The sequence below is a fragment of the Equus caballus genome, chromosome 20 (assembly GCF_041296265.1).
Source record: "Equus caballus isolate H_3958 breed thoroughbred chromosome 20, TB-T2T, whole genome shotgun sequence".
Classification (NCBI taxonomy): domain Eukaryota; kingdom Metazoa; phylum Chordata; class Mammalia; order Perissodactyla; family Equidae; genus Equus; species Equus caballus.
In genome coordinates this window covers 65091463-65114185 of record NC_091703.1, presented here as the reverse complement: position 1 = coordinate 65114185, position 22723 = coordinate 65091463, and the positions used below count along the sequence as shown (strand labels likewise).

At 37.9% G+C, this 22723-nt stretch overlaps 1 protein-coding gene across 4 annotated transcripts in view; it reads right to left on the bottom strand.

The window, feature by feature from the left end:
* COL19A1 (collagen type XIX alpha 1 chain) overlaps positions 1–22723 on the bottom strand; it is a 312975-nt gene that overhangs the window by 214462 nt on the left and 75790 nt on the right. For all 4 annotated transcript variants that reach the window (XM_023625139.2, XM_070245772.1, XM_070245771.1 and 1 more), the window contains 2 exons: positions 12545–12589; positions 10141–10185 (listed from right to left, as the gene is read on the bottom strand). In XM_023625139.2, coding sequence (XP_023480907.2) covers positions 10141–10185; positions 12545–12589 — 90 coding nt within the window. The remainder of the gene's footprint in view (positions 1–10140; positions 10186–12544; positions 12590–22723) is intronic.

Genomic DNA, 22723 nt, shown 5'->3' with positions numbered 1-22723 from the left:
GCCAGAGTCACTAGTGACCTACAGGGACAATCTTACATGCTCATCCAAGGAGGCAGTGAGTTAGAGCCCTGGCATTCCTTCTTAATTTTTCACCTTCTGCATCTGTTTCCTCATCTACAGAATGGGGATAATAAGGGCAGAGAGTTGTCAAGAGGATTAAATGAGGCAGTTCACACAGACTCAGGGAAGAAAAATGCTTGTATGTAGTAAATGTTCAATAAGCGTTAGCTACTGACACTATTATCTTATTTGACTTCTAAGCAACATTTTGAACATTTAAACACTCACTTTCTTCTACTTGATAACTCATTCTACTGATTTCCCCTGTAGATCTCTGGATGCCTCTTCCTCTACTCAACTTGTAAATGTCTGTTTCTCAACTCACAGCCACAGGCCTTCTACCTCCAACCTCTCTCCTTATGCAATCCCACCCACTCCCATTGCCACGTGCTCACCACCCCTGTTCGTAACATAGTACAGACTTTTCCTGAACTCCAGGCTCAGATCTAATTAGATGCCTTGCACTCATCTCAAATTTGTGGTATAAACCCCCATGCACATTTGTTCTTCTTACAAAGTGCAATGGCCAGAAACAATTTCTGTCATCACCTTCTTTATCACCCCCACATCACCGAAATTGGTTGATGCTTTCTCCAAATTACATCTCAAATCTATGCACTTCTCTCAGTCTCCACAAAAATCACCAGCGACAGTCAGACCTTGCTTGACGACTGCAGAGGTCTCCTAAGCAGCCATCCTGTATCCATCACCAACCCTTTCCATCCTGTATCTATCACCAATCCACAGCAAGACATGAAACATGAAGAGAATTACAACAAGTGGGATGAGGAAGCCAAAATAATCATGTGTATTTCCTATGACACTATCATATATATCCCATTGCTTTCAATGGAAAAACTAATAGAATTAATAAAGTTAGCAATCAGAATCAGTAAGAGAATTTGGTAAAGTAATCAGATACTAAATAAAGACACAAAACTCAAGAGCTTTTCCATATATCAGCAATATTTGCAGCCCTCTGGCTCTCCTCCCACACCCCCTCTTGAAACTCTCACACCTCTCTGTAAGTCGGCTAAGCTGGCTGCAGGGCTTTCCAGACACAGGTGATCCAACCAGAGGTGAGTCGACTAGATTCTCTATACTCAGTGTGGACAGGAGACCCAGTGATCGCAGTTCGCCATTAGCATTGGTCTTACAAAGGCAAGCCAACTGGGGGACAAGGCTGCCATTTTGGAGGGGCCATTTTATACTAAGTTTCCCAAAGAGCAAGGAGAGTCAGGCTGTCAGACAGCAATAGAACAGGGCAGTTTCACAGAAAAGATCGCTCACGCAGCCAGAGAAGAAAAGGGAGCGTGCAGTAGCATCTTGGTTCTTGAAGGCTTTTTAGTGTCTGATTCCAATGTCTCTGAGGCTCAGACACCCTCTGCTATATCCCAAATCTATACATATATTTAACATAAAACCAATCAAAATATCAATGACATTTATTTTTTAGAACTAGGAGAATTGATATTAAGTTCATAAGGAAGACAAAAATAAAAGCAAACTCTTTTTCAACATCTTACTATGTGCCAGGCACTGATTAGAATCCTTTGCATGATGATACCATTTAAGTTTTACACAAACCCAATAAAAGAGGTACCATTATTATTCCCAGTTCAGGGATGAGGAAATCAAAGAGTGGGTAACTATCCAAGTTTAAGCATTTGGCAAGTAGCACTACAAATGGCTAAAAATATGTGAGAAAATATTTTAAAAGAAAAGTAATGAAATTGTACTTCCAGTGCTAGATGCTAAAATATGTTATAAAAACTAAAATAATTAAAATAATGTGCAGCAATGAAGTAATTAGCAGACAGAATACACAACCTTCAAATAATCTTAATATCTAGGAATGAGTATGTGCCAAAGAAGGCACCATGAACAAACGTATAAGGACATTATCAAACGTGATATTGAGGGAAAAGTCGAGTTTCATCATCTTAGAATAGTCAACAAAATAAATTTAGGTGGAAGAAAGGGTTACAATGTGTAAAAACAAAACACAAGCAATCAGAATAGACAGATGTAAGATGTAAGAAGAGACAATGTCAGCTGAGCACAGGAAGAAGAAAATATGAGTGAGTATTTAACTGCTTTCCTGAAAGTATAGGATCTCAAAACAGAAGTAATTTCAAAACAAAGAAAGACCAATTGCCAACCAAGAAATTTAGAATTTCTGTGTATCAATAACAACAAACATTAAAGGCAAACCTTAAGGCGGGAATAATATTTATGACATATATGGCATACGACTGTTATCTTGTGTGTGTGTGCAAACATCTAATGTGATATAGCTAAAGTACAAGAAAGTTTAAAGGAAAATAATATTTTTTGATAAAAAATTTGTGAACATGTAAAAAGTGTAACACTCAAAGCTAATGAGAGTAGAAAAGGATGCAACCACTACTTGTGAATGTGTAAACTGATTTCAAATAAAAGACTTTGGGGAAAGTAATTTGAGTATATGTATCAAGAATCTTAAAAATTTCCATAGTCATCAACCCAATAATCCTAATTCTAGGAATCTAGTTTAAAGGAAGAACAAGAGATGTGTTTAAAGATGCTTGCCAAAGTATGATAATTCTGCCTTATGCGTACTAACTAAAACAAATTAAAAAAAAGAGAAACAAAAACAAATAGGAAAGACTTAAATTTCTAACAAGGAAATGGTCACATAAAATATTATATATCCATATAGTGAAATATTATGTGATCATTAAAAATAATACTTTAAAAGACTATTTCATATTCAAATTAAATAGACTATGAAGTATTACAGACCTCGATGGCTATTTTCCTCTTTTCCATGTCTCTCTCTCTTTTTCAACTATTTTAGCTTTTCTATAACTGCTATTAAAAATGCAGCAACAGAGGGTTAAACATATTTCATATAATGTAGTTATTCACCAGCACTGGAAAGAATTCAGAAAATGACACCCAATCAGCAAAGACTAACGTTAAGCCTCCAGCTCGGCTGTGGGATTGCCATTACACTTCCCAATTGCCTGACACCACAGCTAATTGAAAGTTGGCATGGTTACTCCCATGCCAATTGGTATTGGGCACAGATAAATTGCTGTGATTTTTGAAATCACAGTTATTATTTTACTCCACCTGTTCTGTTCATTTTTCAAGTCAGCTGTCAAATCAAACAAGTAAGTCCTTCTCAAAAGCTGTAGAAGTTTTACGTGTTACCAGGGTAAATGAAACAACTGTATAACACACTGATGTCTGTAGAATTCTACACGGTGAACCAACAGAGAGCCCATAGGAAGTAAGGTGCCACGTCGACAGTTGTTTTAGAGCGCTGGTGGGAAAGCGCTATATTTGTAATAACAATGTTTAACATTCTTGCATTAGTTTTGAATACTAGGCATAATTGCCAAGAAAGCTTTAATAGTGAAATCCTAAAAATACATTTCAACTCTGGCCTGCTTTTTCCAGTTGTTCTGGTCTCAGTTTTACTTTAGCTAAAATTAATAAGCACATGAAACTACGTAAAAATACTAAATCACTTCTTGGTTTAATTATTTGATGCACTGTATTTCTCTATTCCCATTCTAATTAAGAAGCTCATTTTTCTATAATATTTTCCTATTAAAAATAAAGCATCTCTGCTTTCAAATATGAAAAAATCTTTTGACAGTCTCCAAGTCCTACTATGTAAACATAACTTTCAGAATTATACTGCAGGTCATGGGAGAAGGAGAAGAAAGAAGAGAAGTTACTAAATTTATTCAACCTTTTTACCCTGAAGTAGAGTTTATTTTATTAAAATGAGAAAATTTCATATCATTTGTGTTCAGTTTGTTACAGAAATGGCCCCATTTTTCACCCTGCCACCTATCCATCCCCCCGGCAATGGGACCCTGCAGCATATAGCATGAAGAGGTGGCATCTATCTCCCACCCTTCAACCTGGGCTGGGTTTCAACTTGCTTTGGCCAACCTAACATGGCAGAGGAGATGGCAGCTAGTTTCGAGCTGGGGGCCTCGAGAGGCCTCATAGGCTTCTGCTTGCTCTCTTTGGACCCCTGCCTTTCCCTTGAGAACAACACCAGGACAATTGCTGGAGGATGAGAGAGCATTTAGAGTACACATGTTGCCTATCTGAGTCCAACCTAGACTAGCCACCCTCAGCCAAGGCGTCAGCTGAGAAGAGATACATGAGCCAACTCGGACAAGATCAGCTGAGACCAAAGAATCCTGAACCAAGTCCAGTCTAAATTGCTAAGCCACAGAATCATGAGCTAATAGATGAATGTTGTTTTAAGCCACTAAGTTTTGGGGTGATTTATTACACACCAGCAGCTAACTAATATATCTTCTTGTCTCTTGTTTACTTATTTAGAAGGAAAATTAAGAATTATTACTAGGCAAACAAAAAAATTAGAAATAATTATATCTAATCTATTTTTCTTGAAAAAATCAATATTTTAAATATTTTTCATATTTTGGCTGTTGGGGATATTAACATTTATTGAGCACCTTTCACTTATGAGGTACTTATTATTTAACTCCTACAACAATACCATGAGGTAGAAATTATCTTTATTTTATGGAAAATGAGACTGCAGTGAAAAGAGAAGGAGCACGTCCAGATTCTCACAGCTGGCGAGGCACAGCTGGATTGGAACTGGGACACAGGAATACGAGAATCCATTTATTCCATCCTCGGTCGCCATCAGTTCCACAAGGAACTGTCAAGTCTCGGCTCTCTTTGGAGTCGTACTTCAGAAACTGGAAATCCATTTCCTGCTGAATGACCTAGATGCTGCCTTCAGAATGTTCTGAAGAATAGTTTATGCATATTGTAGAGACTTACCCACTTGGGCTTTTTCTCATTCTCTAGCAAATTTTAAATGGCCCAAATATCACAGCTACTTTCACTCTCAACTCTAGTTCATGTGCAATTACCATAACAACAATAGAATGAAAAACTGACTAATGTAAAGTGAAAATATTTTCCAGTGTAAAACGTCTTGAATTATTTGAAGCCATAGTTGTTGTTCCTAGTAGTACACGATTACTATTGATTGCCTGATTGACTATAATCTCATGATATTTAATGCTAGAAGTCAATATTTTAGTTATTTACTGGCAGGTGAAATCATTTGTGGTACTAGTATAAAAATAGACAACTTCTAACTTTGTTATGAATTAAGCATGAAATTTAAATCAATCTATGAGAAATCAATAAAATAGTACTGAATAAATTTCACATCAGGCTCATCAGCCTAGAATTTATGTATCAGGACTGTGTAGGATACGTCACAGATGCTGACACATATTTAAAACTGAAAACAAAAAGCAACAGAATAACAGGAAATGGATTCAGTGCTGCTCTTCAACGTGCACTTGACTAGAAACCAAAATGAATGATGAAGCGATGAAATGGATGGGTAAGGACCTTTCTCTTTCCTCCTCCCACATCTTCCAGAGTGACCAGCAAAGGCGAAGGCTGCCCACCACATGTGAGGTCAACACTGAGCCTAAACAGATTTTACTTCAGGCTGGCCCATGAAAATCTGAATTATGTCACTGGAAAGTCACCTGGTGTTGATTGCTTATGGAAGAAGCACAAAGGACTGGATGCATGGCTTCATTATAAATAACCCCAGAAAGTACTGGAGTAATAAAGTATACTTGCACTCTAACCTAAGTTATAATAAACATTTTAACAATTTATTCATTTAAATATCACATTTTATACAGAATTCTACAATAATATGTGGTTAAATTAGTCAAATAAGAATAGGTATTAGGGGGATGTTTTTCCAGTGGATCTGTCAGGTAAAAATATTTGAAACAGCTATAAAACCAGAGTAATCAATATCTAATATAATTTTCTGCTTTAAAGATCTTATATGTCATTTCAAGACCCAGAAAACACTCTTAACAAGACAACAAGAATCACAAGTCAGTGGAACCTTACAACAACCAGTTTTCTAAAGTTTTACGAGAGGAATTAAAGCAGGATCCAAGTGTATTTGTTAGTTTTGTGGTAGCGCTTATTGTTATTAGTCTAACTCAGAGTGGAAGAAAAGATCAGTAATGAAGATCACAGTAGGTAACGCCCATAAGTGTAAACAAGCATTAGTCAGAACGTGCTTAACCGTGAACTCTCGGCTACAGAATTCATCAAGCGTTGGCACTGTCCACACCTCCTTGAGCTGTGTGGTTCATGAAGAAGGACTCATTTTATTGTTCTTTTTTCTTTTCACTAAACTTAAGAGATCTTCAAGAGGCCAAATCATTTTAATTCCCCAAATGGAAAAGTTCCACACTAGCTGAAACCTCTTAGACCCTTGTCAGGATTCACTACCACATGTGCCCATGTTAACTTAAATGTCACTCTTGAATGGACCAAAACTGACCTCCTTTCAGCTAGAAAATGTAGGAAAAATGTCAGGAAAAGTGTGGCATGAGTAGCAGTTGCCACTGGATGTTTCTCTCTCACAATCAAATGATATTTAACAATAGAGTTCAGCAGAATCAAGTTTAATGCCGAGGAAATAAATTTTTAAATTAGTCAGGGCGTGAATGACAACATAAAAGACTGGCAATTTTAAAAGCAAACTGAATTACATGATTTGAAGCGATTACTTAAAAAGAACGGATGCTATAACCAAGCAGATGCTTACATTTGCTTTTCTCTTTTCTGCTGCTTTTCATAAATGTAACCAAGTAACATTCCTTTTTCACAAAGAGCTAAAGTAAAACCTGGGCTCAGGGTTCAGGAGCGAAGGTCACCTCAATGAACTCCTGCTAGATGGCCTCCATCTAAGGTGATGTGTGACGTTCAGAGTTCAGTTCATGCTTGTACACTTGGTCGTATAACAACGGTTTGGCTGCCCCATCGCTCAGAAGGCTGACGGTTTGGAGACAACTGTCACCTCAAGAGTGGACTCTCCATTTTGTTCACTACTAGGACAGTAACGCTGGAGGAACTGAGGAAAATCCCCCGAGGAAGGGATATTTAAGGCCACTACTATAGAAACAGAGGAGCCAGAATGGAGCCCTCCTCCCTCCGGCCTCATGAGAGATGCTGTTGGAGTGATGCTCGCCTGACTCTGCCCGCCAGGAATGGAGCACTGGGATGGGGGCATTCCTGTCATCTAAAGGATAAACCAGAGCATGGTACACCTGAAAATAGCTGTCTTCTGGGAGAGTCCTGCCAGCTAAGTATCTAATTTTTGAGAGAACAAATGACCCCTTCAAGTAATTTTCATCTCAGGACTGACTTCGCTGGACTGTGTTTGCTCAGGTAATAGATGAGTTTCTGGCCTACATTGCTATAGATCAGGAATACACCTTCAAATGAGGACCCCTATCCTTGTTCAGGTTTCATGGGTTCTTCTCTGGACTAAGGACAGCATGTCTGACATTTGAGGAACCACTTGGTCAGTCTGGTCTAAGAGCTAAGCTGGCCTAAATGCTAGTTTTCTAGCCATATATCACCTGAAAATTATCACATAGTATTTTCTCTTTGACAGTTGATCAACTTCCTTTGTTGATCAGTAGCCATATGCCCTTGGTAGATATGACAACTCTGAACAACGCCTGAATTATTTTATTTTGCAACTAGTGAATGTGTCACTTGAAACAGTCAAATTTTAAAGACAGTGAAGGCCACAAAAAGGTAACTAAAGAAGAAAGGTAGGTCTTATTGTAATTAAGTACCCAGTTTTCCACAAAGAATTGACATTCCAATTACATTGTCTTGTTCAGGAAAAAATTATGTTCTATGCAGTCCAAGATCTCATGCTGGTGTCACACAAAAGTGAGTGCTACATGTACTTTTCCTGTTTAACTCTAATCTAGAAACAAAAAGTGTCTAATCTAGAAACAAAAAGATGACCTCAATTATTTATCTTATGGAAAAATACACATGGTCATAGATCAGAATACACAGCATGTAACACTGAAAAACCCCAAATATTTGATATATGGTAAGTAATCATCAAAGCCAGAAGATTTTTTTTTAACACAAAGGTTATTATGTCAATATTACATTTGACTATAAACCATTTGAATTGTAATTCTCAAGACTGTCTACTATTTGATGCTTTATTTCTTCCTGATATCTCAATCATTCTCCATAAATATTTTCACCTTACATTAAAATTGACTATTTGAAGGCAACAGTTAATAGATATGAGGAATTAGAAGGAAAATCTTTGAAGCCAAATATACTGAACGTTTTTCTATATCTCACAGCCTGTGTGGGGGATCAGAATGGGCCACCCTGAAAAGTGTCTCTTTGGCTTGATTAATTTTAAGAAAAAAAGACTCTGAAAGAAACTTTGACATAACCCTCTCCCCTGCAATGGCCTAAAAGAATTTAAAACAGAATGGCCTGCTCCAGGAAGGAGCTAATACCTTAAGATGACTGTAAGGTCAGGTGAAATGTGTCTCCCAGGTCACATTGTCTGTAGTTGGCCCATTCACATTTCCGTGTCCACGTAAATTGCCTTCCTCCCCTCTGAAATCCCAGACCAACCCCCTCAACATCCTCCTTTGTCTTTAGCTGAGGAGGGTATTTAAGACGAGAGCCTCTGCCATTTTGGTGAGTTGCTCAGTTTTCCTGAGTCTCTCTCATGTAGACATGTTATAAAGCTTTGTTTGATTTTCTCCTGTTATTCTGTCTCATGTCAATTTAATTCATAGCCTGGCCAGAAGGACCCAGAGTGGGTAGAGGAAATGTCTTCCTCCCCTACACCTGTGAAAATATATTTATTACCGAGCAATATCAACTATATATATAAAATATCAAAATAACCACTGAGATATTAGTGAGATGGTGACTTGAAGTTACAGAGAAATATATCTGTTTTCCTTGCTTATTCTCACTTATTTCTACAGGTAAAGTCCCATTAATAAAACAGGAATAGGCGTAAATAAAGCATTTATTTAAAGGCATGGCCTTGTGATGACTGTTATTCTAAAGCAAAAATATTCAAGAGATTCCTAAAAAGAGAGATCCACTTTCAAAAAGTAGACATCACTTGATGGAGTTCTCCTCAATTATATGATTGCTATACGGCTCTCCTTTTTTCTCCCTCACAGTTTTATGAGAAAAAGTAATTGGCAAGTAGCTTACAACACATGTAATCTGTCTGATAATTATAATAGATGCTCATTGTGTCTATAAATACTCAATGATCACTGCCCAGACTAACTGCAGGCACCACAGTCTAATTGGAGATGCTCCCTCCCCTTCCCGCCCCCCTCTCGCCCTCCAATTACAGGACATTTCAAGAAACAAAGGAATGATACTCTGTTTGTTCTATTTAAAAGTAAAACTAGACTTATGAATTGCAGAAGGGTTCAAATGATTGTCTGGCAGGAAATTTTGGATGCTGAGGCACTTCTATTCTCTGTACTTTCAGCAGAAAGCTGACAATTTGTAAAACAATGGTTGCTTGAACATTGCCTTAACTGCTTCTCTCGCTCCAGTCTGCAGCCCTCTCCACACAGCATTCAGTCTCTGCCTCTGAGACTGGTAACCAGTAACCCTGCGGGGCTGAAGGCATTCACTATAACTAGATCTGGGATATTGCACAGTCCTTGTGGTCTTCCCTACTTCTTGCCTCTATCTTTCAAACCATCCCTTTATTAAGCTCTTTCAAACTATTCTGAGTGTGCCATCTCTTTTCTATTGGACCCTGACAATTTACAGTTAGTTCTTTTTATTTGTTTCCTCGGGAAAAATTCCACTGATACACCAGGTGTACATACAAACACAGCATTTATTTAAAGACTTGGAAACAGTGTATCAATGATGTTATAACACAAAACCATAATGCTCAATAAATGTTCGAATCATTTATATATCAATGGAATGTATTTAACTAGAAATATCTAGATATAACTACCATTCAATCAAATTTTGAAATATTTCTGACAATCATCAAGATATTGTCTACCTTAAGTGAAGCAGATATTTTAAATTATTTCTACAAATTTATTAAATTGCTTATGTGGAAAGCATAAAACAAGTTAGATATTCCACCTCAAAATATTTTCAAGAACACAATTTATTTTTACAGACGTGTATGTAAAGAGAAATATTTACCTTTTCACCGATTGCTCCTTTGCTGCCTTCTAAACCTTGCTCTCCCTGTGGAAGAGGAATATGAGATGTAAAGAGATAGGCACACAACTTTTCACACGTTATTAATAATAATAATGATGTTTCCAATAATGAAAAAATCAGTAGTTATAAATAAAAACCATTTCTAATATGTAAACTCCAAACCAGTATTAAGTTACATAAAATTTATATATTCCTAAATACTAAAGGAACAACTTTCTAGGGTACAAGCGACATCACTACTTCCAATGCAATTCAGTCTTCATCAACCTGAATTCCTCTGTATACAGCATCTTTCTCATAGGTGTTTTGAGAGTTGAAGGCATCGAGACAGTGCCTGGCATAGACTAAGTTAGCCATTATTGTCATTATTCCTATTCCTACTTATTTCACCAGATCCAGTAGGAACACCCTCTCAGGCTGACTTCTGTAGAACACCGTTCCAGCGAGAGCTGTGTGATGAACGAGTTCAGGCTGGAACCCCAGGGTTCTGGCTCCAGCTCTGACACCAGCACCATGCCCCTCACCACCCAGATCTCCCGCCGCTCAGTCACAGAAAGCGGACTGGCTCTCAAGCACCATATTTATTCCAAAAGGTTTAAGTTCTCTGTTCTTCAACTAAACTGTCTCTGATTTGATAAGCTTATTTTCCCACTTAATTCTGTACAGATACTTATAGTACTGATGTTTCATTCATACAGTCAACAAATATTCATTGAACACCAAACATATGTCAGGCGCTCGCGACAACGTAGTCAGCAGGTGAGTGTGGGGGATGGGGCATACTCACTCCTCCGCCCAAAAGGAACCCTGGGTCAACATTCCCTGAGTGCACTGAGACGGGGGAAGGGTGCCTTATCTCTAGGTTTTCCTGTAATGCTTCAACAAGGGGACGCTTAATATAATTAAAATTCATATGTTAGAAAAAAATGCCAGCTTTTTACTATATGCAGAGTCTTTGTGCATATATCATATATAATGTATATAATCAAATACATGTGTATGCGTATATGTACACACACACATGATTAAATAATTATTTCTGCTTCATCTACCCTCAAAAAAGCTACCAGGAAAGAAAATAGGTTAGTATTTGGGTATATTTGCCACTGAATGCATGGTCTTTTTTCCTACCGTTTTTCCTAAAATATAGGCTTTAACTGATCTGTTAATTCGAGCTGATATTGAAGCTGCTAAACGCCCCCAGTACATCAGCCACAATGTCAGCATGATGCAGCCACCACAAACAGCTGCTGGAAAGTCCAAAGCTATTTCCCAGCAGATAAATCTGCACATCCCTTGGCTTGCAACTCGACTCGCAGATGCAGCACATCCTGTGTCAATGGGTTTTGTCTAGAATTGCTGTGAAAACATTCAGAAGCTTGCCATTTCATCACTGCCAGTTCCATCTTATTATCTTTATCAAGCCAAGTAAAGGAAGTATTTTCAAAAGCTGTAACTATATATAAGTGCATATCTTTTTTCATGGTAATTTTTAGCTACAGAGAAAAACCTGGAAGCAATAGTAACTTCTGGCATCTTGTTGTTAAGACCTGTAAAACTTCTCCAGAGCATGGATATGACACGCTTGCCTCTGGCAGGCATCTAATCTTGCATCATAAAGCTCTCCCCTGTGGGGGGATTATCTGGGTGGTATGGTGACAGCTGGCCCCACCTGAAGTGGCTCCCCAGCCCTCCAGGAAACGAGTAGACCAGTCTCTGTGTTTCCAGCAATGCTGCCACATACAGTCACACTCCTTCCCAGGAGGAGAAGGCCGCCCTTGGACAGTAAAAGGGTACAGACGAAGTTCCCCTTGGTAAAGACAAAGACACTAGGCACAGAAAGAAGCAACCTAGTCACTGTACAAATCCTTATTTATTATGAATTAGTCATTCTGAAAGAAAGATATTTTTGGAAGAGATTAGTTGTACCATCTCTGCAACATTCAATATTTTCTGTCATTATAACTGTTATGTTTAACCCAATCTGGGATTAAAAGAAGGATAAACAAGAAATAACAATATACAGTCAAAGAGAGTAAAAACCACTCCATTCTTCAATTTAGACTCTGATTCATGGCAGAGAAAACATTTCCAGAGCAGCTCTGTGCACTCCCACGGCCCCCGGAAGTACGGCTGCTGACTTCTCTGGAGAAGCACCTTGCCCAAGCTCTCGGACGGAGCCCCCTCCTTGAGTGGTCCCTTTGGGAAGGGATTGCTTCCAGGGGTTCTCTTTGGAAAGACTGGTTAGTGGCTTTCTAAAGAGTCTTTTAGGGAATTCAGTTTCATTAAATACATTTTCTGAATCTTCACCATATTATGTGCGAATTCAATTTTCAAGATGTTAAAATTCTTAATGTATGTGAAACATTCAAAACCTCTTTACCTTTTGACCAGGTAAGCCTGGAGCTCCATGTAAACCATTTTCACCCTAAAAGAAGCACACAGAATAAATTTTATTATCCATAAAAAACAAACGAATAAAGACATTTTTGCAGTCTTTAAGAACTCGCTGTGCCGAATGTCAGTCAGGCGCAGGGCTTCCTGCTGACCCCGTCCTCCCACACCTGCAGCTTTAGGACTTCAACTTAAGAATAAGGAAACGGACGCTCTGAGAGGTTCAGTAACAGGCTCAAGGTTGCCCACCCAACCAGTAGCATTACCTGGGATTTGAGTTGAGGGCTGTCTAACTCCACGGCCCATGGTGCCCCACATGCTATGTAGTACCCTACTGCATTTTCTCTTTTTCAAACCCCTGGGCAATGTTAAAGTCTGACTTAGGCTTTTTATGGGCAGGCACTGTTCTTACAACAAACCTATTGGGTAGATACTATTATAACCACCTTATTACAGATAGGAGATAGAGCTGGTATTGTTCAAACTCACTCACTTCAGCTCTGTGCCCTAACCACCTCCCTACACTGTCTTATGGAAAAGATTTAATTCTGGCTATAAGTGACCTTATCTAAAAAGTGAATATATATGCATATAATATATATATATATATGAGCATGCTGACTTTCTTGCTCATGTCTGTTGGTTGCCTTTAAATCAATTTTGAAGACTTAATGCCATTTTCCTCGAAACAATTACTTAGGAGAATTTTTAGTTCATCTGGTTCCTATCTTGGAGAGAAAGGTTTTCAGCAGATGCTCATTGGTTTCCACTACTGTACTTCACAGGTCATCGCTTTGACAAGCCTGGTTTGTAAACAGCACACCCACTAGAAGGAAATACTCTTGGGAGGGTGTGCATATTCTCAGTGGAGTCTTAGGAACTTAGCTACTTATAGGAATTGACTTAAGCTTCTGAGTTTCCAGATTTAGACAGCTCAAAATAATTGACAATTCTATGGGCCTCCTTTATTTCTAGCAAACATTTATAATTCATTCGTAAGACAACAGTTTTTTAAGCATTACCTAGAATGAAGTTAGATATCATTTCTCAGAACTTTTAAATAAAATTCAAATATGTAAAGAAAAAATCAATTCTTCAAAATTTAAAATAGCAACAATATATTTTGTCTAAATCTAAAGAGATTTTTATTATTTTATTAACAAACACATTTTGGAAAGTTTTCGTCATTTTTGCTGGAGGTGTACATGCACACATACTATTTTAAAGATGAAGGCTGTTCTTAAATTATCTATGTATTCCACAGTATAACCATCATCATCACGGAACACACTAAACACTAAAAGCAAAACTTTGCTGCTGAATGTAATTGTGTTGAAGCATCAATGAAATGCAACATACTCATCTACGTAATAAATATATTTCTGTGACTTTAAAAAATTGTTATAGTTCGAGACCTCAGGCATCCCACAAATGTATTAGAAACTTCCCATTTCATCTGGTAAAGTGAGAGTAAAAGCACATTAAGTATTTGACACCAGGGAACATTCTGTGCAAATTGAGCTTCTGTTACTCATCACAGAAGTATGTCCACTTGTCCATAGGAGCAGAATTATTTTCATCGGTTGGTCCAATATAATGTTTTCTATCATATTACAAGTGACACACGATAACGAGATGTGGCGTGTAATCCAGTAAAGCACACTGATACAGTGTACATGCCAAAAATACTTTTTGGAAAAAAAAAAGTAGTGACAGCACCTCTTTCTCTTTTTCTTTGTTCACAGCCCACTCCCATGCAGTATGTGCTCCACACACTGGCACTTTTAAAGTCCCACCTCGGGCTAGGTCAGAAACGCTGTTAATGGGTACCAAAAATCTCTAAAGCTATGATATGAAGACTGTTTCACTCTCTAGTGGACACAGCTTTCACGATTATTGTAAATAAAATGTTATGTTTTCCTATGGCCAGTGCTAATTGGTCCCCGCTCTTTCCTGCCTAAGAATTTGTTTTGTAAACATAATTCTAAACCCCAAGATAACTAGCAGACACTACTGATTACTCTCACAGGAAATGAGTCAGCTCCACGCAACACACCAAGCTGTGGGAGATTTGGAGATTTTGAGCGGACTCTTTCGAAACTGAAAGTTTGTAACTTTGGTATTCAGAAACCCATTTATCTACTTCTCACTGATTTTCTAGAAGTTATCACAGATAACCTACTTAGAAACTTATAATCATTTAAAATCATTTGTCATTTTTCCAGTCCCTGAAGGATAAATTAGCCTATTTGTTTTTGTCTCTATCTTAAAAAAAAAAAGAAAACAATTTATTAAGCAGCATAAAAATTAAAGAAGAAAATAGTCTCAAAGAGCAAAATTTTATTTGATTAGTGAATGATACTGTTTCTATCAGCACTTTCTCCCAAACCTAATTTTAACGTGAACAGAACGAGTCTTTCTTTACGCTCCCTCAATCGCAGGGTCAAACCTTTCACGCCCCATGCAGCTTCGGGGCAAACTGCCTTCCAGCTACCACACAAACGCCTGCCTAGAATTACTGGAGGGCAGGCATTAGTTGCTTTTCCTGAACTTTTTTTAACATCTGTTGCCAATTCTTTTTTTTTTTTTTTCTTCTCCTCCCCAAAGCCCCCCAGTACATAGTTGTATATTCTAGTTGTAGGTCCCTCTGGTTGTACTGTGTGGGACGCCACCTCAGCATGGCCTAATGAGTGGTGCCATGTCCGCCCCCAGGATCCGAACCGGCGAAACTCCAGGCTACCGAACCAGAGCGCAAGAACTTAACCCCTGGGCCACAGGGCCAGTCCCGTCCTGAACTTCTTGCTCTCCTTCTTTCCTCTCAGTCTCAGCACAAGGAAGGAATAAAAAGCTTCTCCTTTGGCTTCCAATCAATATTTTAGCCCATTATGGAAAGAAAATTACAATCAATGTTTCCCATGGTTTCCATAAAACTTTCAAACCTTGTTTCTGAGGCATATACTTTCTATTACAGGTTTATCCATCAAAGGGCCTTTCCTGTGATACATTCAACCTGCAGACGGGCAAATGAATGAGTCTGTGTATGGGCAAATGAATGAGTCTGTGTAATATCAAGCAGGGCAACATCTAACATTGCTGCTGATACATCGTTGCCATGTTATTGCTTGTATTGTATTGTATTGTATTGTATTGCATTGCATTATGTATTGTAAGACATAGCATGTCTTCAACTTTACAGAGCAATCCAGAGTACCCTTTCCAGAATTCAAAGTAACATTTTTGAGAAGGTTTTGGAAAAAATTAGTGATTTAGGGCCAGCTGGTGGCTTTCTGAAAAACTAATTGAAGGATTTCATTTAACTTCCTTTTTATTTATTTATTTTTTAATTTTAATTTTCTTTGGTGAGGAAGATTATCCCTGAGCTGACATCTGTGCCAATCTTCCCCTATTTCGTATGCGGGTTACCACCACAGCATGGCTTGATGAGCACTGTGTAGGTCCAAGCCCAGGAATGGAACATGCAAACCGCAGGCTGTGGAAGTGGAACATGCAAATTTACTACACCACCGGGCTGGCTCCTCACCTCCTTTTTATTACTGTACATTTCCCTGAAATAAGTACAGCTGGACATACGAAAAAAAAGATTAGTTTTCCTGAGTCCTTTGACATTGGAATCAATGTCTTCTCTTATGTAGGAAAATACACATTGTCTGGAGGACGCTGAATGGAATCACGCTCCTCAGGGCTACAGTTGGCAAACCTGGTGCCAACGAGACCAAGCAAAGGAAGGCAGACTAAGCAGGTAAATGAAAATTTGCTAATAACTAGACCTAAGCACTGAAAACACAAAGTTCTATGCTATGTTCTAATGATTTTTTTCTTTAAAAAGTTAGCATTTAGCCTTTGATTAAAAAGTCTGAGATCATATTATAACAATGTTTGCATATTAAAACGTTCAATTTGACCAATCATTTCACTTAGAGCATGTTTTCCAGGAACATGATCTTCTGTATGAACTGAATGTACTCTTGGAAATACAGCAATATTTCCCCACTAATTAATTCATGTTCATTAAGAGAAAATTTACTTAAATTGAATGTGGGGTGAAATAGCTGGAGAAACACCTGAGGTGGGATGCCAGAATTCTAGCATGAAAACTGATGCAAGAGGCAGCTAAAAGTAAATCTGAGTTTGATTTTGTGTATCACTAACTTGACCTCTGCATTTCTGACTACAGCCCTGCTTTATGCAGGCAGTAATCTTCAGAAATGGAATTTTTGTATGGTTCTTAAATTGTTGGCACTCAATTAAATATTTCAGGAAAAAATAAAATATAGATCTCCTATTTTTTCAGATATCCCATCTAGTCTGAGTCCTTTTATTCTGGGCAGGAGTATTTTTTCCATCTATTTTCTGGGACTTCATTCCAAGAAATAAATTGTCAAGTTAAAAAAATATATACTGCATAGGGTTTAAAACTTCAAACTTTTGAATTCTTTGTATTCGCTGGATCTTTAATGCAGCTAATACATGGGGATATATTATCACTTTTATGCTCAGGATAAGGCAAATATAAAACATTCTTAATCATAAAATGAACAATACCCTATTGTTACTTATTCTTATGGGTCCTTTCAAAGAGGGGAAAACCAGCCCACCAAAGGTCATACCTGGTGGATCCATGTCTGAATCATAGTATTGTACATATGGGGAGTTAGAAGCAGCTGAACCCAGCGTCTACTCTCTCAAAAACTACTGACCTGAGTGTGTGGGGACACAGTACATGCAGGTGCAGATACCCAGAAAGCAAGCAGGATGGGTATTCTTAAACAGAAGGACATGTGTAAATTCATATACTTATGTCCACCATCTCCACCACAGAATGTGTTGAGGTGCTGATTCTACTGAAAGCTTCTTAAAATCAGGCACTTTTGCTGCTTAATTTGCTTTGTGGAGAGTAAAATGAAACAATTCTCTATGTGGATACTGAAACAATGCTTTCTGAACCCAAATTAACCCTCCCCAAATTACTACCTATTGGTCTCATTTCACACGGGAAAAAATATCTAATGGGTCTTGTATATGACATCCCTTTGTGTCACGATCAAACCTATTCAGTAAACCAATCATTTTTCAAATGACAGGTCAGAGTCCCTTAATATCATAGTTACTGTTCTCTGGGCACCCACTGGTCAGCCAATATGTCTTTTAAAATGTGGCATTCAGAATTCAACACACCACTCCAGAAATGGTCTCACTCCCACAGAATAGAGAGCAGGACTGTCATACACACACTCACACACACACACACACACCTCATTCTGGACACTATACAGTACATCTACTAATACCACTTGCTTTTTTAAAGTTAGATTGTTCATGTATACGTTGAGCTTCTAGTCAACTACAACCATAAAGTCTTCCTTTCAAAAGGAATACATTTTATAAGCCTTTTTCAAATTAATTGAATGCAAATTATACTGAGTTATTCAAATAAAAAGTAAAAAACAAATAATTCTGAACCGATTTGGAGAGGGAAACGTTTCTTTCCATCTACAGTGAAGTTAGGGAGCTGAGCCTTGGCCAATGTTGTATAATCCATTAAAAAATTTGGGCTTCTATATAATTGTGATGATTTTCTTAAAATGGATCTGTCAAGAACAAATGTTTGGGCTTTTCACTTTATTGTGAGACTACCTGTAAGACAGTCTTTAAGTAAACTTGAAGCTTCATAAAAGTACTAGAAAATAGAAGAGGTTTAATGTGTATCATCTACTGAAATATCTGAAGTAGAGTAAGTGACATCTGAATCAAGTATTCTAACAAGGGAAAGATGATTTAAGATATAAAGAGAAGGACAGTGTCATCGGTAAGCTCCTAATTGAGCACAGTGAGATACCAGTAACTGCAAACTATTTCCTGTCTGAAGTATTCCTCGTGATGAGTAATTTATAGTCCTGCTCCATATCAATTACTTCTACTGGAGCTGAAAGGCACTAAGTCATTGGTTACTTATCTTTAGCCCTGAAGTAAATGGTTGTGAAGATACGGAGAAAGAACATGCCTTAGCAATGCTGTAAGAATGTCAGGAGATTTTCAAACCTAGTTCAGAGAAAAAGAAGTTTGATGCCAGAGAGAGAAGGGAGAGGACAATTTCTCCCAGAGAAAGGGAAGCAATTCTGAAGCTGTAAATAGTTCTCTCTATTATATTTTATTCCAGGAAGCAACATCTGTGAGCTCTGCCAGGTAGATGAGAGATTCTGCTGTCCTCCCGTCTCCCTGAAGTACGCCTTTGAAAAAAGGACAGAAGATGTGCACTGAAGCATCGCTGCCAGGGGGCTCTTCCCAATCCTTCCTAGCACAGCTTCCTAACAATCATCCTCTATTTCTCTTCTCTATTGGCCCGGGGCTAAGTCCCCCTGAGTTCCGAACAACTCAACAAATGTTTATCCAGAACCAAGCTGGTGCCATATGCTGGACCAGGTGCCGGGCTTCCAGCAATGAGAGAGATACCAAGTCTTTGTTCTCCAGGAGCTTATGCTGGGGACAAAGGCACAAACTACCTTGGGAATGCGAATAACGTGCTATGTGGGGAGAGCGAAGGGGCCATTAATTCTGCCTGGTGGCCAGGAGGACTTCATGAAAAAGATGCAATTTTTCTTGAGCTTTGAATTTGGTAATCCGTGAAAATGCAGGGATGGTGGGAGGGAAGAAAGACACCAATTGTCTGTAATCATCCTCTCGAATCTTCTACTCTTTCCTAACAGGTTCCTTCAGTCCCTTACACTGGCTCTGGCTATCCCTCACTTGGCTAAATGCTCCTTTAGACAGAGCCGCTTTAAGAAAACTTCAATATTTGAAACTGTAGATGTCTTTAAATTCACTGTTGAGTATCTCAGCAACCTACACCAAGAATAAAATAATCAGACACTAAGCTATGCAAAGGAACAGAGTGTGTGTGATCTTTTTATGGCAATATTTTAATATTTATGTGCTAGATTCTCATAGTGAATTAAACCAAATAGGAACATTAGCAGACTAGGTTCTTGAAATCTGGCTAACTGTTGAGCAAATAAAAGTCAAGTGCCTGGTGCCAAATCCATTGCATGTGTTGGGCTTGTCATCCATCTGTTGTGTTCTCTGCCAACTGCTCGACTTGGGGTACGAGTGGAAGGCATTAGAAGGGAACAAGAAACCATTAAGAAATAAAATCAAGTGCAGAGGGAGCAGGTTTCTTTTCTTTTCCTGTCCTTCTATTACCTCTGTCCTTCTCATTTTCCTGCTCATTTTCGTGCTGTATTGTATCAATCTACTGCCCACAGATAAGGTGATTAAATGAGACTTACTCCCTGTAAAGGCAGTCATTTTTTCACTGATAATTCAAGTATCATTCTTGTAACTTTAGTAAGTGGAGCCGACAAGTAGGTTGATAAAACTGTTTTCTTTGTGGTCATTTTTTCTGTGAATATTGGTTATGAGAAAAAGTTCAATCCTATATCCAGATTTGACGTTACCTTCATTCATTGCAGAATATTCTGAAATATAGGCGTATAGAAGTGATTCTTTGTTTAAGAGGTATTTTCTCTAACATATAGCTCATACGTTTTTTAAAAATAAATCTTGACAATTTCATAGTAAGGAACTGTCCCATTGTTAGGAAAAAGCTGGGTTGTCCATTTTTTTCTTCGCATGTAGTGTTTTGATTCCTACAATAAATTGTCACAAGTATTTTAATATTTTTTTAAACTTGGGAGGAACTCTGAAGTTAATCTTAATTCTGAATTTCAATGGAAAATTAGATGAAACTGGATAACACAGAGAGAAAGTCGACTCACAAAACAAAATTATCCAGCTTTTCAATAAACGCCTGTAAGTTTCTGAGTCCCCGAGGCATTAATGCTACATCTGGACCAGGACTGGAGGAGAGTTCATTATAATTCACAACAGCTACCAGCTTTGTCTGCACTTTCATAAACTGTTGCAGCATCTGCCTTGATTTCCTGAAGCTACAGTCTTCTCATAAAACATCTTTTTAAGGGAAAATTGAGATTTAAAGATCATAGTCATTTCATTTTCCAACAGAAAAGAAATACAAAGACTGTTAGGGAATGACGGATCTTCCCAGTTCAGTTTCAGCCCTCTGCAGAGACTGAGGGCTTCAGAGGTTATGGAGAAAAGCCCCGTCACACCAAGCACCTCATAAAGAGAGTAGTCAGCCCAGCTGTTTTTAAGACATGCAACTTGGCAACTCTCTCATTGTGTTATCAGATATACTTCCTAAGTGCCTTAATGCATATGGCTTCTTACCTCTAAAAGTTCAATTTTTTTTTAATAAAGTGACAGTACTAAGTCAAACACTTTTTGATCAAGTGAATTTATGATATTCAATATATATATGATATCGATATTATATATGATATTATATATATAATTATATATATACACATATATATATACACACACACATATATATATACACACATATATATCAAAAGCTCATTTGGTGGAGAACATAAAGAGAGAAGTTTCCAAGTTAGGTGTTGAGGTACAGTTAATCTGGAGAGTGCGGCCGTGATTGACCTGCCTGGAGGTGGGTGTGCAGGACAGATAAGGGTCTCCAGAGAGTCAGGTGTGGAAAGTTTGAAAGTATATTTCAAATACAATTTTAAATTTGAAAACCAAACAAAATAAAACCATATTGTTTTCATCATGCTTATTTCAGAAGGTGAAGCTAGACAAAATCTTTCCATTTGGTGAAAAAACATATGATGATGCTTGTTAATAGGTGGATGCCATTTTCCGAGGAATGGGAGAGTCAGACTATCTAAGGTTAGGCAGACTTTAGAAAGGGTCCATAGATCTAAAGAGAAGGCACAGAGCCCTCCCTGGAGCAGTAGGCAGCCCTGTGCAGTTTCCTCTCTAGGCTGCAGGCAAAGAATTTAAGACCTAATTCAGAACTGTCTGTGCAAAGGAAATCTGGACCCTTGAGGGGCCATTCACATGATGTAACATGATCACGGTGCAAGAACTATGCATTCCTAGGGGATAAAGATTCAAACCCTGACTCCACTATTTGTTAACTATGAAACTTTGGCAATGTTTTTATTCTCTCTAGATCTCAGTTTCTTAAGCTGTGAAGTAGGATGAATCCTACCTCATAGAGATATGGTGAGGAATGAATGAAATAATGTAAAGAAGTCTCTTGATAGCATTTGGCACATAGTAATTATTGGGTAAGTGGCTGCTATTATTATTATTGTAAAAGTTTATACTCATAAACAATTCATTTAAGTAGAAAATTCATTGGTTTGCTAACATTCAGTTTGTTGTTAGAGGTCAAAATTATCTAAAATATGTGACTTTTAAAATTTCTACTAGATATATTTTGAATAAATAATATAAATTCCTTCAAATGAGTTTTAATTTAGTTTCATAGTAAGTCAGAGTTTAGAAAAATAGAATCATTAAACTGTTTTCTTTAAAATTATATCTATTGTTTACCAAATATTTATATATCAGGCACTGAGCTGGCACTTTCATGAATAATCTCATTTAATCTTTAAGACAAAACTAGAAGTAGGTACAATATAATTCCGATTTTATGAAGGAGAAAACTTAGAAGGAACCAAGAGACATGCCCCAAATTACACAGAGTGAGTTTTTGAGCTGGGATTCCAACCCAGGCACCTAACTCTGAGTACTCGCTATTTGAAGGGTACAATAATGAAGGCTACCGTTTACCGCATTCTGACTCCATGAGAAGGAAAATTAAGTGTGTACGAAAAGTTTTCCCATTAAAATAACATCAGGACAAACTTTAAGTAATTCAGCAGACACAAAAATTGGTTTTAGCATAAATTAGCCTCTATATGTATTCAATTTTTACTATAGTATTATTAGGATTAAGATTATTGGAAAATAATTATTCCTATTTTTAAAAATATCCCCACTTCTCAAAAAACATATCTGACACATGACATACGTACGTGAAATAGAGAATGAGGCCATTTTTCTTTTGAAATGCTCAGGTGATGAAGGCAAGGACTCTTGGAGGGTTACGTCTGGAGGTAACCCAGTGAGCAGGACTTGCTCCCAGTGTTCAAATCCTCATCTCCTTTTCCCCTGCACACCACAAGGCTGCGAGTTGTGAGTGCATGCATGCATCTGTGTGTCTGCATGTGTGCGTGTGTGCACATGCCGGTGTGGGATC